Source organism: Misgurnus anguillicaudatus, chromosome 2 (assembly GCF_027580225.2).
Source record: "Misgurnus anguillicaudatus chromosome 2, ASM2758022v2, whole genome shotgun sequence".
NCBI classification, from domain to species: Eukaryota; Metazoa; Chordata; class Actinopteri; order Cypriniformes; family Cobitidae; genus Misgurnus; species Misgurnus anguillicaudatus.
This window is the reverse complement of record NC_073338.2, coordinates 5,602,217-5,620,499: the sequence shown is the minus strand read 5'-3', so window position 1 is coordinate 5,620,499 and position 18,283 is coordinate 5,602,217. Positions and strand designations below refer to the sequence as shown.

The following is an 18,283-nucleotide window of genomic DNA, read 5'->3' as shown; positions in this document are numbered from 1 at the left end:
ACCATTGAATGAATGGGGCTAAGCTAAATGCTATCGAAGTGTACCAGCGCGCTCCAGCGCTTACGTGCACGCACACAGATGATAGAGGGATGTATCAACTCTTCTTAGTTAAGGTAATAACATATTTTAATATTGAAAATGAGTAGACTATTCCTTTAACTTATGTCTTGCTAACATGACTCACGTACACTAAAGATTAGATGAGGGAAAAGTAACAGATTTTACTTTAAAGGTGGAGTGTGTACATTCTAGTGGCATCTAGTGGTGAGGTTGCGAATTGCAACCAACGTCTCAGTCCACGGCTCACTCCTCGCTTTTGAAACAAATAGAGAAGTTACGGTAGCCACCACAGGAAAAACATGTCGTTGTCAGAGACAACTTAGTTAAAAAAAGTTTGTCTGCTAAGGGCATCTGTAGAAACATGGTGGCACAAAATGGTGACTTCCATGTAAAAGGACCCTCTGTGTATGTGGATTAAAACGTCTCATTCTAAGGTAATAAAAACATTATAGTTCATTATATAAGGTCTTTATACACCACTGATATTATAGTTATGTATATTATATTGCATTTCTGTCAAGAGATCCTCCTAAAAGTTACACACTGCACCTTTAAAGTATAAGAGTTTTGTAACAAAAGGTAAATGCACACCTTGACGCTAGGGGTCAAACAACTAAAAATCAAGTCAGGAATCTTGGAGTGATTCTAGACTCTGACCTTAGTTTCAGTAGTCATGTCAAAGCAATAACTAAATCAGCATATTATCATCTAAAAATATCGCAAGAATTAGATGCTTTGTTTCCAGACAAGACTTAGAGAAACTTGTGCATGCTTTCATCACCAGCAGGGTGGATTATTGTAATGGCCTCCTCACTGGCCTTCCCAAAAAGACCATTAGACAGCTCCAGCTCATTCAGAACGCTGCTGCCAGGATTCTGAGCAGAACCAGAAAATATGAACTCAGGTCGCTACACTGGCTCCCAGTTTCATTTAGGATTGATTTTAAAGTATTATTAATGGTATATAAATCACTCAGTGGACTAGGACCTCAATACATTGCTGATATGCTCATTAAATATAAACCCATCAGATCACTCAGATCATTAGGATCACATCAGCTAGAAATACTCAAAGCAAGGAGAGTCAGCTTTTAGCTATTATGCCAGTCGGAGTTGGAAGCAGCTTCCAGAAGAGATCAGATGTGCTCCAACAGTAGCCACATTCAAATCCAGACTCAAAACACATCTGTTTAGCTATGCATTTACTGAATGAGAACTATGCTTGCGTCCGAACTGATTGCACTATATTTTATATGCACTATTTTAATTATTTTTATTTCTCTTATTTTTAACGGTTTTATACTTTTATTCCTGTTTTATCATTTTTCACACATTTAAACAGTTTTTATTAAAATCACATTTATTTTCTTTTAATTGATATTTTAAATTCATGTATCTTTGATTTTTTGTTTTCTCATCTCTATGTAAAGCACTTTGAATGACCTCTGTGTATGAAATGTGCTATTCACCTTATTCCGCCACGCCCCTTTTTAATTCTTCGCTCTTCCGCATTTTGTCAACCGACTTCCGCTGCTAATATGGCACAGTGCATTCTGTGGTTAGTTTGGTGGTTAGAAGATTGTTTGTAGTTCACTATAACTTTAGCGAAATGACAAATATCGCTACTGCTGTAAATGTTTTAAATTAGGAGAACGGTTAAAACTTCACACGACGCTCGGATAGATATGAAGCGGCCGCGGCAAGTAACCTATGGGACATATTTAATTACCTCGTCCTGTCAGGAGTTGATGGAGCAGCATTGAAAATAATTAAAAGTATGTCTACCAATATTTACACAGTGATTTCGTCTTTTTTAAAGCAAATGTGCACCTTAGCCAGTCCAATATTATAACTATTTCGTTTTTATGTGGTACCATGATAGAATTCATTTGCAAACTTGCCAACACTTATTCCTTCAAATCAGCAGACTTAAATCCTTTTAAGTGGAATCTACAAAGCTCACATATGGTTTAAGAAATTCCTTACACATAATATCTGATCACACTGTAAAGGTTTATATAACTGCATGGCAGGTTACATCTGATCACATAGTAAATGTTTGATGTAACTGCATGACATGTAACAGCTGATCACATAGTAAATGTTTAATATAACTGCATGACAGGTAACAGCTGATCACATAGTAAAGGTTTAATATAACTGCACAACATCTGATTACATTGTAAAGGTTTAATGTAATTGCACAACATCTGATCACATTGTAAAGGTTTAATATAAATGCACAACATCTGATCACACTGTACATGTTTAATATCACTGCATGACATCTGATCACATATGAAGGTTTAATGTAACTTTACAACAGGAAAAGCAAAACCACCCTGCAATAAATTGAGACACAGCTTTATCGGAGTCATCAGGAGCTGATCCCAAGTGTTTATCTGGAAGCTGTTGGTGTATGTACTGGTAAAGTGCTTGGCGACTGTGTAATGGATGCAATATCAACCCTCTGTAAAGCTGAACCAAAGATGGTTGTTTCTCAGTAGAGATATGTACATTTGTGCCAGCTCAACACATTGGAGCAGTTTCTCGACAGGGTTTACAGGACTAGGATTTAATTATATTAGGACATTTTAGTTTTTACAAACAAACCCTACAAAAAAACAAGACTGGTGCGCATCTTGTGACAAAACAATGGCACTTATATATGTTGAGGTATGTCAGTAAAAGGTGTTTTTAAATTATTGTAGCTCAAATATGCATTTTAGCCTGGGACCAGCATAAGCCCTGTCAGGGAAACCGCACCATTGTTTTCCCATATCAGATGTAGGTTGCTTCAGGTTGAGTTGTGATTTTAAAGTGTAGTTGTGGTCAGAGACGGATGGATCCTCTCATTGTGTTTCTGCATCAGAAATCTCAGTAACTTGTGGGAATCACGTGGGCTACTGTAAGAATGCAATGTACTATAATATCTCGTTGTACTATCGTAAATATAAAAATATAGGTGGACAATTAAAACCATTCAAATAGTTGCATTTTATAAACTAACGTTACTGATCTTAAGTGTATTTGTAGAACGGACTTCACAAATCTAACTTTAGGCGAACGAGCACAAAGTTAGCTAAGACAGCTTACCTGTAACTGGCCACCTTTTCAACACCCGGCGTGGTTTATGTTATGTTTTCACTATCATAACATATATATATAAAACACTCTGAAATGCACTGTGAATAAATAACACATGCGGAGGCACTTCAATCCTTGAATAGCTTTATTTAAAAGAACACAACAACATAATAATACTAAAGTGGTGCCACCTGTAGGCACTATAGAGAATGACAGTGTCACATACATAACATCTCCTCCCCTCTTAGATGAAAAAGGACTTCAAAACATTTGAAAAACAACAAACATAATGCAATTATTTATTCTACACTAGAGGTAGAGGGTAGACTGCCTCTTGCCTCGAGTCAGTTCGGGGATTATTCTGCCCCATATCAGAACAGACTCACTAACATAACTAATTACAGTTCAATCCAGCAGGTTTCATAATCCTATAATGTCAGACGGTTGGGTGGCTTAATCACTCTGGCTGGATAACGCCTGACCTGTGCAGGTGGTATGTCAAGTTTTCCATGCTGCATCTGAGACTCTGTTGATGTATCACCGATACCATCTCTGGTCTCAGTTAAAGGCGTAGACGAAGAGGCATTTACAGAGTTCTGCACTGGAACAGGCACATTTGTATTATCAGGTAATACTTTCAACTGAGTTTCAGCTGTTTGGTTTGGAATGGACAAAAGTTGATCAGTGTGACGCCTCCATTCCTCAGAAGCACCAACATCCACAGTATAAGATACTGGACCACTTTGAGCCGTCACCACTCCAGGTGTCCATCTCTCTCTCCCCCTATAATCACGAGCCAGCACAACATCACCTACTCCCAATTGCCTCTGCTTTGAACGACCAGCCCGGCGGAGAACCTGAGAGGTCTGTGAGAAACCCACTGCAGCAGCCACACTAGGTCGCAGGGCATCAAGACGTGTGCGCAAATGGCGTCCCAAAAACAACAGGGAAGGAGACTCTTTTGTCGTTGGATGTGGCGTGTTGCGATACGTCAGCAAGAAAGTTTCCAGACGTTTCTGAAGAGTAGAAGAGCCCTTAGAAGCCTTCAGTGCTTGTTTCAATGACTGGACAAACCTCTCAGCCTGCCCGTTAGTTGCCGGGTGATAAGGAGCCGAATGGATATGTTTCACATGGTTGGCCTTCAGGAAATTTGCAAATTCCTGAGAGACAAATTGTGGTCCGTTGTCGCTCACAAGGACTTCAGGAAGACCATAATGACTAAACAGGTTCCTTAAAACATCAATGGTTTTTCCCGCTGTCGTGGATGTCATCAACCGCACCTCAGGCCACTTTGAATGCGCGTCAACCACGACTAGGTACATGTAGCCCTCACACGGCCCAGCGAAATCAACATGTATGCGCTCCCATGGTTTGCTTGGCCACTCCCATGGGTGGAGGGGCGCTTGGGGTGGCATTTTCTGTATTTGTTGACATGACTGACACATTTTCACTTGCAGTTCAATGTCAGCATCAATACCCGGCCACCACACATAACTGCGAGCGATGGACTTCATTCTGACAAGTCCTGGGTGGCCCGTATGCAATTCCTCCAGCACTCTTTTCCGCAACTTGAGAGGAACGACGACTCTCAACCCCCGCATTAAGCACCCTTGTTGGACAGACAGTTCATTGCACTTGGAGATGAAAGGCGAAAGTGCATTGTTATCTGTCAGGCTGACAGCTTGAGTCCCTTTTAGAACCATCTCGACTACTGTAGACAAGATAGTGTCACTCATAGTTTCATGTCGGATATCAGTGGCACTGACAGGCAGCTTCTCTACCTGTCTGAGGTAGAACAGCTCAACAGCATCCTTTTTCTCTCTGTGTTCCACTTGTAATGGCAGACGGGAAAGACCATCAGCATTTGCATGATGTTCACCTCTTTTGTACTCAATGGTGTAGTTGTGTGCAGATAAAAGCAATGCCCACCTTTGCATCCGTGCCGCCGCCATAGATGGGATTCCATTCTGTGGTCCAAAGATCGTAGTAAGGGGGCGGTGATCTGTGAAAAGCGTGAATTTCCGTCCATAGAGATACTGATGGAATTTTCTGACTCCGAACACGATTGCCAGAGCCTCACGCTCGATCTGCGCATAATTCTGTTCTGCCTTGCTAAGTGTGCGTGATGCGAAAGCTATTGGCTTTTCTTCACCGTTGGGTAACATATGGGAGATAACGGCACCAATGCCGTATGGTGATGCATCGCACGCGAGCCGGATGGCGTTCTGTGGGTCATAATGTGTCAAGACATTTTGTGACACTAATTGTTCTTTTGCCTTTTTAAATGCACACTCACACTCTGAAGACCACTGCCAACGTTTCCCCTTACACAACAGGGCGTTCAATGGACTTGCTATGGTTGCCAAATTAGGTATGAATCTCCCATAATAGTTCAGCAGGCCAAGGAATGATCTCAGCTGTGTGATGTTTGATGGGGTTGGAGCATTAACAATTGCACTTACTTTTTCAGGTGACTTGTGCAAACCTTCAGCATCAATTATGTGACCCAAGTATTCCAATGAGTCCTTGAAGAAGTCACATTTCCCTTTTTCAACATGCAAACCAAACTCTTCCAGGCGTCCAAGGACTGCATCCAGGTTTTCCAGGTGTTCAGCTTCAGTCCTCCCAGTAACAAGAATGTCATCGAGATAGCAATGGACATTGGAAAGACCTAGTAATACTTGGTCCATAGCTCTCTGGAATATAGCTGGAGCCGAAGCAATTCCGAACGGAAGGCGTTTATACTGGAATAGCCCTTTCTGTGTGGAAATTGTAAGGAACTTCATTGACTCCTCCTCCACCCTCATCTGGAGGTAAGCATGTGACAAATCCAGTTTGCTAAAACATTGTCCTCCCGCCAAAGAAGCGAACAGGTCTTCGATACGTGGTAACGGATAGTGTTCAATGAGAAGGACGGGGTTTATCGTCACTTTAAAATCACCACATATGCGCACTGCTCCGTTTTTCTTCACCACAGGGACTATTGGGGTAGCCCATTCGCTGCACTGCACAGGTGACAATACACCTATTTCAGTGAGACGGTTTAGCTCCTCTTCAACTTTTGGACGCAGAGCATATGGAACAACTCTGGGCTGACAAAACTTGGGTTTGTGCTCAGGCTTCAATGTTATTTTAGCTTTAATGCTCTTCATTTCTCCCAGTTGTTTAGAGAAAATAGCTGCATGTTTCTCCAGAACAGCTCCTAGCGTCTTCAATTTAACCGTTTTTATTTCTTTCCAGTTCAGTTTAATCTGACGCAGCCATTCTCTGCCATAGAGTGGTGGATAATCGCCATGCACGACATACAAAGGAAGCACAGCTGTCTGTTTGCCCATCTTTACATGAACATCATTTACACCTTCAGGGTTTAATGCTTGTCCTGTGTATGTTCGCAGAACAATGTCAGTTGAGCATAAGGGCAGGTGTTTCAATATTTTGTTATAAGTCTCTGTTGAAATCAAAGACACTGCTGCACCTGTGTCCAGTTCCATTTCAAGTGGTATTCCTTCAACTTCTGGTTTCACAATGATACTGGACTTTTCTCCTGGCTGTGACAGTTTATACAGAGCTAACTCAGAGTCTGTTTCATCATCACTGGATGCTGCATCAGCATCAACGTGGTGCACACTTTCTTTCTTTACATAGCCTTTCTGTCCAGATTTTTTTACTTGTCGTGCAGCTTTTGCTCTGTTCCCACTCTTTGTTTTTCTGTCATAGTTACTCTTCCTGCAAACACGACTGATGTGTCCTTTTTTTCCACATGTATTACAATTTTTGTCCTTAAACCAACAGTCATCATCACTATGGTTGTCCTTACCACATCGTTTACATTTGTTTGCGGTCTTATTCTTTAATAAAGACAATGCATTTACCGTCAGTGATCCGCTAAGTTGGTGTGCTTCGCGTGATGCTGTTTCCATGGAGACCGCCAGCTCCACTGCTCTTTGAAACGTCAGTGTAGTTTCAGTCAACAAGCGCTTTTGTGTAGCCTCACTCTTTAAACCACACACAAATCTATCGCGAAGTGCATCATCCAAATGTCCCCCAAATTCACAGTGTTCTGAAAGTCCTCTAAGCACTGCAACATATTGTGTCACCGACTCGCCCTCCTCTTGATTCCGCCGGTGGAAACGAAAACGTTCCGCGATGATCAGGGGCTTCGGGGAAAAATGTTGCTGTAGCGTGTCTGTGATGTGCTTAAAACTCTTCTCTCTCGGCTTTTCTGGCGCAAGCAGGCTTCGGAGTAATCCGTATGTTTTCCCTCCGACTACACTTAGTAGCACAGGTACTTTCTTGTCGACATCAATGCTGTTAGCTTCTATAAAGTGCTCAAATCTCTCAATATAGGTGGTCCATGGTTCGACACTTTCATCAAAAGCTTCCATATGGCCTATGGTAACAGCCATTTTAGCTAACCTATGTCACTTCAGCTACGCAAGGAAAAGAAAAGTTTAAATGCGCCTAACTACTCACGATTCACTGTGGTAGCTCTGTGGAAAATTAATCCACCTCGTCGCCAAATATGTTATGTTTTCACTATCATAACATATATATATAAACACTCTGAAATGCACTGTGAATAAATAACACATGCGGAGGCACTTCAATCCTTGAATAGCTTTATTTAAAAGAACACAACAACATAATAATACTAAAGTGGTGCCACCTGTAGGCACTATAGAGAATGACAGTGTCACATACATAACAGTTTAAAGTTACCGGAACATCGTAGTCGAACCATTACTTGGGATAAGGGTGTTCCTCAGTTGGCTTAAAATTGGTAAGAAAGAAACATAAAGGCGCTCGAGTGAGCTTTTTAAGCTTAAAGGAACACGCCCACATTTTGGGAATTTAGCTTATTCACCGTATCCCCCAGAGTTAGATAAGTCCATACATACCTCTCTCATCTCCGTGCGTGCTGTAACTCTGTCTGACGCAGCCCCCGCTAGCTTAGCTTAGCACAAAGACTGAATATGCATGGCTCCAGCTAGTACTGCTCCCAATAAGTGACAAAATAACGCGATCATTTTCCTATTTATGTGTTGTGATTTGTATAGTCAAACCGTGTACAAATAACAAGGTGATATGAGACACAGCGATCTTTTAACAGTATACATACTGAGAACTATATTCTCTGAAGACGAAGCACTGCCGCATGGGCGGAGTGATTTGCACAACTCTGACCGAACTCTTTGCTCCTCACCAGGGGCTTCTCGTGTGCTGCGAGCAGATCACTCCGCCCATGCGGCAGTGCTTCGTCTTCAGAGAATATAGTTCTCAGTATGTATACTGTTAAAAGATCGCTGTGTCTCATATCACCAGGGCAGGACTTAAAGGCAGAGTCCATGATGTTTGAAAGCCAATGTTGATATTTGAAATCACCTAAACAAACACGCCCCTACCCCAATAGAATCTGGACCTTCTGTTGATAGACCCACCCCACACATACGCAACCCGGCATTTGATTTGATTTGATTGGCTATAAGTGTGTTTTGGTAGTCGGCCCGTCTTCTTTTCCAAACCGTTTTTCAAACATCGTGGACTCCGCCTTTAACAGGGTGGAGGCCCCTGGGCTTGAATAAATTTTGGGCCCTACCCTATCAGAACAAAAGGTACAAAAGCTGTCACTGGGACGGTACCCTTTAAATGGGTCCTAATATTTACCATTTAGGTACAGATATAGGTACATTTGTACCCATTATATGCACTCTTTAGGTACAAAGGTGTACTATTTGAAAGGGTACCACCCCAGTGACAGCTTGTGTAAATTATCTTCTGAGAGTGCACATACAGTAAACAACCTAAAATAAAAAATATATCATAGAACTATATTTTAGGGAAGTTTCCCGACAGGGTTTAGATTAATCTAATCTAGCACTAGGCCTATTGCTAGGTTATATTAGGGCATTCAAGTAGTTTTTACAAACAAACTTTACAAAAAACATTACTGGTGTGCGTCTTGACACAAAATAATGGCAATTATATATGTTAAGATATATCAGTGCAAGATGTGTTTAAATTAAGACAGATTGTAGCAGACCCCATCCTAATGACGGGCAAAACTTTACTGATGGTCTTAATGAAGTTTATTGAGCCTTGATAACTCCAACAGATCACCGTAAGAGCTAACAAACAAGTAGAAAATGCGTATCAGGCTTTATATTCATTAATACTTTAACTGTATCATCGTGAAAAATATAACACATCATTTACTTAAATTAACAGTTTAGATATATAAACATACACACCTTATGCCCTTTAGGGGGGTGCTAACAAAATATAAAACTTAAGGAGCTGATAAACCGTAGTGCAGATATGCTTTTCACAACCGTGACTGCAATGGATGCTGCCGCTTTCAAAATAAGAGTCCCATCTAATACCAAACCGGAACATTATCATATAGCTCCAAACACTCAAAATATGTCAAATTATTATTTAAACAAATTAAATACAAAATAAAGAAATTATTTAGAGGTGTCTGCTACACTCCCACCAAATTATGAATGTCCTTTAAACATTAATAATTTCCATTTGTTTCTTTAACCTTTATGTGTGTTTGAAGTAATATGAAGTCCATATGTAAATCAGTTCACTCGGCTTCCAATAGCAAAACCAACTTTTGAGCTGGCCTTTCTACCATTGATATCTTATTTATCCGTTCTCCTTTCTTGGACAATTTCCTGTCACCAAGTATTAATTTGGCTCTCCTAACCAATCCATCTGGGCTTGAAACAGTCTCCACGATCCTTCCAATTCTCCACTGATTTCTTGACAAAGATTCATCCATGTCCATAACTACATCACCAACTTGAAAATTCCTTTTAGGAGCATGCCAGCACTGTCGTGTAGCAATAGTGTGTAGATACTCCTTTTTCCATCTACTCCAAAATTGCTCCGTAAGGTACTGTACCTGTCTCCACCTTTTTCTTCCATATACATCCTCTTTTGTGAATTTTCCTGGTGGTGGTAAAGGTGTTGCGAATTTCATGGTGATTAGATGGTTAGGCGTGAGGCGTGAGTTAGACTTTTAGGGTCATTCAGGTTGTCCACAGTTAGGGGGCGACTGTTGACTACTGCCATAGCCTCATAAAACAAGGTGCGCAATGAAGCATCACTGAGTCTGCCTGATGAAAGTGATACAGTTGAACTTAGAACACTGCGTACAGTTTTGATTTGGCGCTCCCATACGCCACCAGCATGACTGGAGTGGGGAGCATTCAAAATAAAGTCACATTGCTTGTCAGCAAGAAAAACACTAAGTCTTTCAGGGTCAAGTTCCTGTAATGCAGAATTCAGTTCGTTTTTAGCACCTATGAAATTGGTACCTTGGTCACATCGGATTTGTCTCACTGTGCCTCGAATAGCAATAAAGCATCGTAGGGCGTTGATGAATGCATCTGTAGACATGTCCTCTAACATCTCAATATGAATAGCTCTTGAACAAAAACAAGTCAAAAGCAGACCATACCTTTTGTGTTGCTTTCTGCCCTCTTTAGTCATAAAAGGACCAAAGCAATCCATGCCGCAGTACGTAAAAGGTGAGGAAGGTTCCACACGTTCTGTAGGGAGATCACTCATCCTTTGACCTTCAGCAGATTTTCTCAGCCTTCTACACTTTACACAGTTGTGGATATATGAAGTGACAGCTCTGTTTATTCCAGGTATCCAATAACCACAAGACCTGATATCATTGATTGTGAATCCCTTGCCTTGGTGCTTCACTCTTTCATGACTGTGTGCAATTATTAATTTGGATATGTGGTGTTCTCTGGGAATAATCAAAGGATGTTTGAATGGGTGAGTGCATGATGAATGACTTAATCTTCCTCCCACCCTGACCATATCATCTGTGTCAATGAAAGCATCAAGGTGGTGTAATTTATTATGGCCTGGGAGTTGTTTTCCTTGATTCAAAATATCTATCTCCTTCTGATAGACTTGCTTTTGCACTCCCTTTAGGATCAAATGTTTTGCATCCTCTTGTTCACTCACAGTTGCAGGTGAATTTGTTTTATCCTTTCTACTTAGTCTCAACAGGCGTGCAATGGCTTTGACAGCTTTGGGCCAAGATGAGAACTTGGAAAGATGGTCAATAAGATCTTTGCTTTTTGTGGTTATTACCTGAAATGATTGGACTTTCCTGACTTCTGGATCTCCTACTGCAAGTTCCAGCTCAACGTCTGTAGCAACGATTTCCTTTTTCCACAAGAATGGTGGACCAGAGAGCCAGTTAGATGAGAGCAGCTCACTTATAGTTCTTCCTCTAGAGGCATTGTCTGCCGGGTTGTCATTCGAAGGAACATACAGCCATTGTTTAGGAGTCGTGCTTTGTCGTATCCTTTGAACTCTATTGGCTACGAACGTATGAAAACGTCGAGCTTCATTATTTATGTAGCTTAAAACTACTTTAGAGTCTGTCCAAAAGAACTCGTTCACATTGGAGAGGTCAAGCTCTTCTCTGAGGATGTCACTCATTTTGACCGATACAACAGCTGCTGTTAATTCCAATCTCGGTATTGTGACCACCTTTGTGGGAGCAACTCGAGCTTTGCCAATGAGAAAAGCACAATGGATGTTTGCAATTTCATTCATTACTCTCAGGTAAAAACACTGACCATAGCCACAGTTACTTGCATCTGAGAAATGGTGTATTTCTGTTTTTACAACCTTACCAAATTCAGTAGGTACATAACATCGTGGTATGTTTACCCTTTCCAGGTTGACAAAGTCATCTTGCCATTTCTCCCACCGAGGGCTTAGTGCAGGAGAAAGCGAGTCATCCCAGCCTGTACCCTGGCGGCACATTTCTTGCAGGATTTTCTTCCCATTAAGAACATATGGAGCTACGAAACCCAAAGGATCGTATATGGAGGCAATGGTTGACAGAATGCCACGACGTGTTGTAGGTTGATCCTTTAGTGGAACATGGAATCTGAAACTATCCGTCAGTATGCTCCAGTGAATTCCTAATGCTCTTTCCAGTGGCATGTCATTGAAAGTAAGATCCTTTGTTGCAAAACTTACTGCACATTCTGATGCTGGTATACTTTGCAGAACGGTGCTGTCATTCGATATAAACTTGTGCAGTCGAAGACCACCTTTAGCACACAACTCCTGTGCTTCTTTTGTTAACTGAATGGCCTTTTCCACCGTCTCTACACTTGTCACTCCATCATCAACATAAAAATCTCTGGTGATGAATTGTGCACCCAGTGGGTGTGAAAGACTGTACTCATTAGCTATATGTCTTAGGCCATAGTTTGCGCAACCAGGCGAAGACACTGCACCAAAAAGGTGTACTTTCATTCTGTAGTCTTCAGGTATTGAATGTGTGTCGCCATTTGTCCACCATAGGAAGCGCAGATAATCACGGTCACGTTCTGGGACATGAAATTGATGGAACATTTTCTCAATATCGCATGTTACAGCGATAGGATGCTTTCTAAACCTTAGGAGGACACCTGTGAGGTTATTTATCATGTCAGGTCCCGTTAGCAGATGTTCATTAAGACTGGTGTTTTTATATTTTGCTGAACAATCAAACACGACACGTAATTTGTCTGGCTTTTTTGGGTGGTAGATGCCATGATGGGGTATATACCATTTTTCCCCATTAGTTCCATCATCATTCACAATTTCTACATCACCTCTTTCAATGATGTCATTCATGTAAGTAATGTAGTCTGACTTGTATTTCTCCTCCTTAGAGAATTTTCTGCTCAAATGATTGAGTCTGACAATGGCAAGCTCTCTGTTGTCAGGTAAGAATGGTCTTTGTTTAAATGGAAGGGGCATTTCATAATGTCCTTGAGCGTTTTTGTTTATGCCTTCCCTGAGTTTATCTAGAAACATAATGTCTTCTTGTGAAACTGTTGCGTTATCCGTGGCGACATCCTTAAAATCTGATTCAAGAACATGAATTGCCTCTAAAGGCGTCAAAGTTGGCATCTCCTTCGTGGTTATTCTGTGACAAAGACTGATTGTGGATTCACGAAATCCTGGTGTGGAGCAGCCTATAATACTCCATCCTATGTCAGTTAGAATGGCGTAAGGCTCATCATCTTTACCCAGTATGACTTTCCTAGGAGCTAGTACTCTAGGACAGTTATAGCCAATAAGCAAGCCCACTTCACAACTGAGAAGAGGTGGTAGTTCGTTTGTGATTGGCTTTAAATGATTCCAGTTCTTTGCCGTTTCCTGTGTCGGTATGTGGTCACGATTTATAGGAATGCACTCTTTCGTGTATGTAGGAGGAAGATCGATATGCACTGAAGAATTGTATCCTCTCACACGAAGATCTGATACTCTCTTGCTTTTTATGACCATATTGTCTCCCAGCATAGTGGTAAGCTTGAGTTTGACTGGGTGAGTATCTACTTGTAACTCATTACTCACTGCTTCATCAATAAAACTGGTGTCACTTTGAGTGTCTAACAAAGCATATACAAGTTGTTCTTTAGATGGATTTTTACAAGATGACACCCATACTGGTACAATCATTGAAGTAGTGATTGATTGATCTTCACTTGTGACATTAAGTGACATGGCATTAGTAGTTTCTCTTTCCTGTGCATACATATCTCTCACCATGGGCAGTGATCTTTCTCTGTTTGCATTAGTCACATAATTGTAATCATGAAGACATGTGGGATGTCGTAATTTACATACATCACATGTGTGACGACGACGACACTCCTTTGCACTATGTCCTGGTTTTATACAGCCGTAACACAGTTTATTGTCTTTGACATAGACCCTTCTGTCTTTCAGAGACATCTCCATGAATTTTGGACATTTGCAAAGCTGATGATTATCATCATGACACAACATGCATGTAGCTCTTGACTGTCCTTTAGCTGTGAGAGTTTTGTCATTATTTACAGAGGACTGAGTATGGAAAACAACTGCTTTATTTCTTCTCGTTTCCTTTGACATTACCTTTTCAGAAGGCAGTTCACGTGAATGAAGAGCATGCAGAGAAGTGATGGGATTACATACAATTTCTGCTTCAGTAGACATAAACTCAGCAAAATCTTTAAAGCTTGGAAAATCTTTACCTTCCATGAGGGAAACTGTAACCTGACGGTTCCACCTGGATGCTATCCAGTCAGGAAGTTTTTGTACCAGCTTTTGGTTTTCCTCGCAGTCGTTTAATATTTCCAGGCCTTTGACATGAGGTACAGCATGAAGACAGGCATTTAGGAAATCTGAAAATGTCCTTAATCCTTCTGCATCTTTAGATCGTATTTTAGGCCACGTCGACAGCTTTTCCCTAAAAGCTCTTTGAATTATGAAAGGCTGGCCGAATCTCTGGTTTAGTTTGTTCCACGCTTCTTTGTAAGCTGCCTCATCACTTCGATAGAAAGTGCCCTCTAGATATTTGTGTGCTGGTCCACTCACATATTTTTTCAAATAATAGAGTTTATCAGCTGTGGAGATGCCTTTTTTTGTCTATGAGTGACATAAATGAGGATTTCCATTCCACAAACTGAATTGGGTCTCCATTAAACACTGTAGGCTCAGGTATAGGAAGTCTATTGATTGCTATGCTGTCCTGAACTGCTTGTGCAAGTTGGGTCACTTCACTAAGATGTGCTGATTGTACAACATTCTCTTGTTGATGTGTCACTGAAGAGAGTAAGTTTCTCTGACTTTCATGTTCATTCAGGATTGACTGACTATTTATCTCTTGTTTTACTTCATCATCATATGAATTTACTTTGGCACGAGCAACCTTTAAATCCTTTTCCATCCTTAATCTTTCTATTTCAAACCTATGAGTTTCCTCCTCAATCCTTAGTTGCTCTTCTAGACATCTTATTTTTTCCTTTTGTTGCCTTTCAAGTTGCATTATTTTATATTCAGTCTCCTTAGCAACCAGCTCTGCTACAGCATCTGCTCGTTTGTCTGTTGTACAAGATGATCCAGAATGGCTGCTGATACCTTTTGAAGCAGTTGAGCCATATACAGAACGAGCGTAACTATGTGCTAAAAGTTCACGAAGACGGCCTCTTTCTCTGTCTTCATCAAACTCACCATCAACTGTTGCCAATCTTTCCAAAATAACTTTCATGATATCTTTGGTAACAGCCTCACATGCATCAATTTTACGTCTTAAATCAGCAGCAGGTGTAACATGCTCCCTTATTTCACTAAAGATTTTCATGATGCAGTTCATTTTATCCTCCAGAGAGTCTGCAATTTCTGCTAACTGTTTTTCTGAAATGTCTGATTTTAAGTCATGTCTTGCTTTGCGTGCTTGTAATTTCCATTCTTCATACATATTGATTAATCTTTTCTCTTTCTTACTGCATTCCTCCTTTCTATATGCAATTATTTTTTCTGTGGGAACATGATGACGTTCTGAACGTCGAGGGAGCTCTGCACTATCTTGCACTTCACTTTGTTGCTCAGATTCATTTTTATCTTTACCTTTAACAGCTCCTTCTGCATCATTCTCTCCTTTACCTTCCGTTTCTGTTTGAGATGTGCCTTTAGGCCGTTGTTTTTCCGTGTCCGTTTCCATAATGAGCTCACTTTTTCATGCCTTTTAAACTCCGTTAACCATTACGCCGATTCCGCGTGGCTGCGTTCCATTTACCGTCGTCTTTTTTGAAGCACGTGCAGCGGCGTCAGAAACAGCGAGGGTGAAGCTCTTACTGTAGCGGACCCCATCCTAATAACGGTCAAAACTTTACTGATGGTCTTAATGAAGTTTATTGAGCCTTGATAACTCCAACAGATCACCGTAAGAGCTAACAAACAAGTAGAAAATGCGTATCAGCCTTTATATTCAATAATACTTTGACTGCATTATCATGAAAAATATAACAGCATTTACTTAAATTAACAGTTTAGATATATAAACATACACACCTTATGCCCTTTAGGGGGGTGCTAACAAAATATAAAACTTAAGGAGCTGATAAACCGTAGTGCAGATATGCTTTTCACAACCGTGACTGCAATGGATGCTGCCGCTTTCAAAATAAGAGTCCCATCTAATACCAAACCGGAACATTATCATATAGCTCCAAACACTCAAAATATGTCAAATTATTATTTAAACAAATTAAATACAAAATAAAGAAAATATTTAGAGGTGTCTGCTACACAGATCAAACATGCATTTTAGTCTTGGACTAGGATAAGACCTGACTAGGAAACTGCCCCTATATCTCTATAGCAGAACATAAGCCCAGTCTAAAATTAAATCATGTATTTTAGGGATGTCACAAATCCAAATTAATCATGCACATTAAAAAAATACCCCATAACAACATTTAAAATCATTGTGTTAGACTTAGCTTAAGAAGAGAATTATACGTTTTGGTTAACATTCACCTTATCACACCATATGAAGTTATAAACATAATCAACAAGCGTATTTTGTGCATATAGCCTAAGTGGTGCAGTGAAAAGAAAAGATTTTAGGATGTTATTTAATAATTTTGACAAGACCATCATGTAATATTAGACACCAAAAACCAAAGTGGGGAAGATGATCATTAATTATTTTTTGCGTCTGATATGAACGTAATACATTAAAACCTTGAACGTAGATATAAAAATGAACACTTTTCAGAAGTTTAAACTGTAATGCTGTTAAGCACAAGCAAACATGCTGAGAGAGAAACTACAGGTAGACTAGCTAGTGGATTATATCAAAAACCATCAGGACATCAACATGGCCATGATATAGTGAATCCTCACCTCCAGATGAAGTAATAAACTGGACTGATGATTTAAATGTTGACATAATCATATGTGCGTGGTTAAATCTCCGGATTTTGTTATGTTTCGTAGCTCTGCTCCACTCGTTCACAGTTTGGTTACAGTGTCGTGTGAGCTGCAGACTGCGAGCAGATTGGATTTCATTTGGCGCTACGCAGACCGCTTGGTGATGATGTCAAAGTACCGCGAGAGTGATAGAAAGCAGACTTCTCCGTGTGATTTCTCGAATCGCTCTCGCGGTACTCTGATGTCATTCTTTTGGCTGTTGTTGAACCACATGAATACACCCGTCTGCTTTACAGTCACTTTTGCGCTGTGATAATTTGATTTCATATTATGATCGGATCGCGCAGTGCCGCATGAAGTCATATGTACCAAATATCAAACAGCCGACTGTATATGAGGTTAAACCCGCCAAAGTAGCAAGTGAATGCGAATGGTGAGTGATTCAGATGTCAATTTATGAATGAAAGTGTCAAAGGTTTGTCACACACTGTTAAGTATATTTTCACGCCTTTTTAAATGGGTATACGGAAATCCTTGACCATTCCTAGTTGGTATACCGCGTATACATGCTGCTTATCACGTTAAATTACAAACAAACAAGAACAAACAGAGTTACAAGACCTCTTTTAATATTCTTTCATACGGAGCGCTTCATTTTCGCGTTGCTCTTTCTCGTTATCTGTAAAGCTCATTCATGACTCCCATTTCGCGTATTCGCTATTATACTAGTAGCATCTATGGGTTTCAAAAGCAGTAAACTCAGCGCGTCATATTCAGCACCAAGATGACTGAATAACGAATTAAATGCAGCACCAACCAATAGGCTGTAAAATAAAAAATGAAAACGACTGAACAAATCAAACGAACGCAAGCCGGCACGGAGGCCCCTATTGGCCGGGGCCCCTGGGCTCAAGCCCACTCAAGCCCAATGGTAAGTCCGGCCATGGTTAAGGTAATAACATATTTTAATATTGAAAATGAGTAGACTATTCCTTTAACATTAGCGTTGTGTTGCTCTTTTCATGTGTTACATACTGATCAATCTACAGGTTATTTAACCCTTAGTGCATTAACACATCCTGAAGTTGCCTTCTCAGAGTTTTTCAAAATAAAAGTAAATCGGGTTTAAATGTAAGGATTGTTACTTTTGTCCCGCTGCTAATACTGTATGTGGAGAATAATGTTATGTTAATTTAATTTTCATAGTGTTCATACTGTTGAAAAAAATTATTCTCAACAATTCAAGTTTCTACTGTCGGGTTGCTTTTGAAACAATTGATTAAACTGAAATTTAAAATGAAAATGTAGGCTACTTTAATAATTTTTTTGAAAAGACAAAGGACAAAATATGTTTGTAGTTATATGTTAACGAAGTCATAGTCATGTATATTTACTAA

General features: G+C 40.2%; 1 protein-coding gene across 3 annotated transcripts; it reads right to left on the bottom strand.

The window, feature by feature from the left end:
* Nucleotides 1-9,182: 9,182 nt before the first annotated feature.
* Nucleotides 9,183-16,263, bottom strand: LOC129443206 (uncharacterized). 3 transcript variants are annotated; one of them, XR_012371493.1, is made up of 3 exons: nt 16,023-16,263; nt 9,395-15,901; nt 9,183-9,271 (listed from the first exon to the last, which is right to left on the bottom strand). XR_012371493.1 is itself a non-coding variant. In XM_073872010.1 (2 exons), the coding sequence occupies exon 2, from the start codon at nt 14,208-14,210 to the stop codon at nt 10,140-10,142; it is 4,071 nt and encodes a 1,356-aa protein (XP_073728111.1). In that variant the 5' UTR covers nt 14,211-15,901; nt 16,023-16,263; the 3' UTR covers nt 9,183-10,139. The 3 variants fall into 3 exon arrangements, 2 of the variants coding, with proteins under 2 accessions (XP_073728111.1, XP_073728116.1); XM_073872010.1 differs by having other exon boundaries at nt 9,183-15,901; XM_073872015.1 differs by having other exon boundaries at nt 9,183-15,822.
* Between the last annotated feature and the right edge of the window lie 2,020 nt (nt 16,264-18,283).

Coding starts and splice junctions, on each gene's coding strand:
- LOC129443206 (XM_073872010.1), bottom strand. CDS start 14,210: ATGGAAGGTAAAGATTTTCCAAGCTTTAAAGATTTTGCTGAGTTTATG.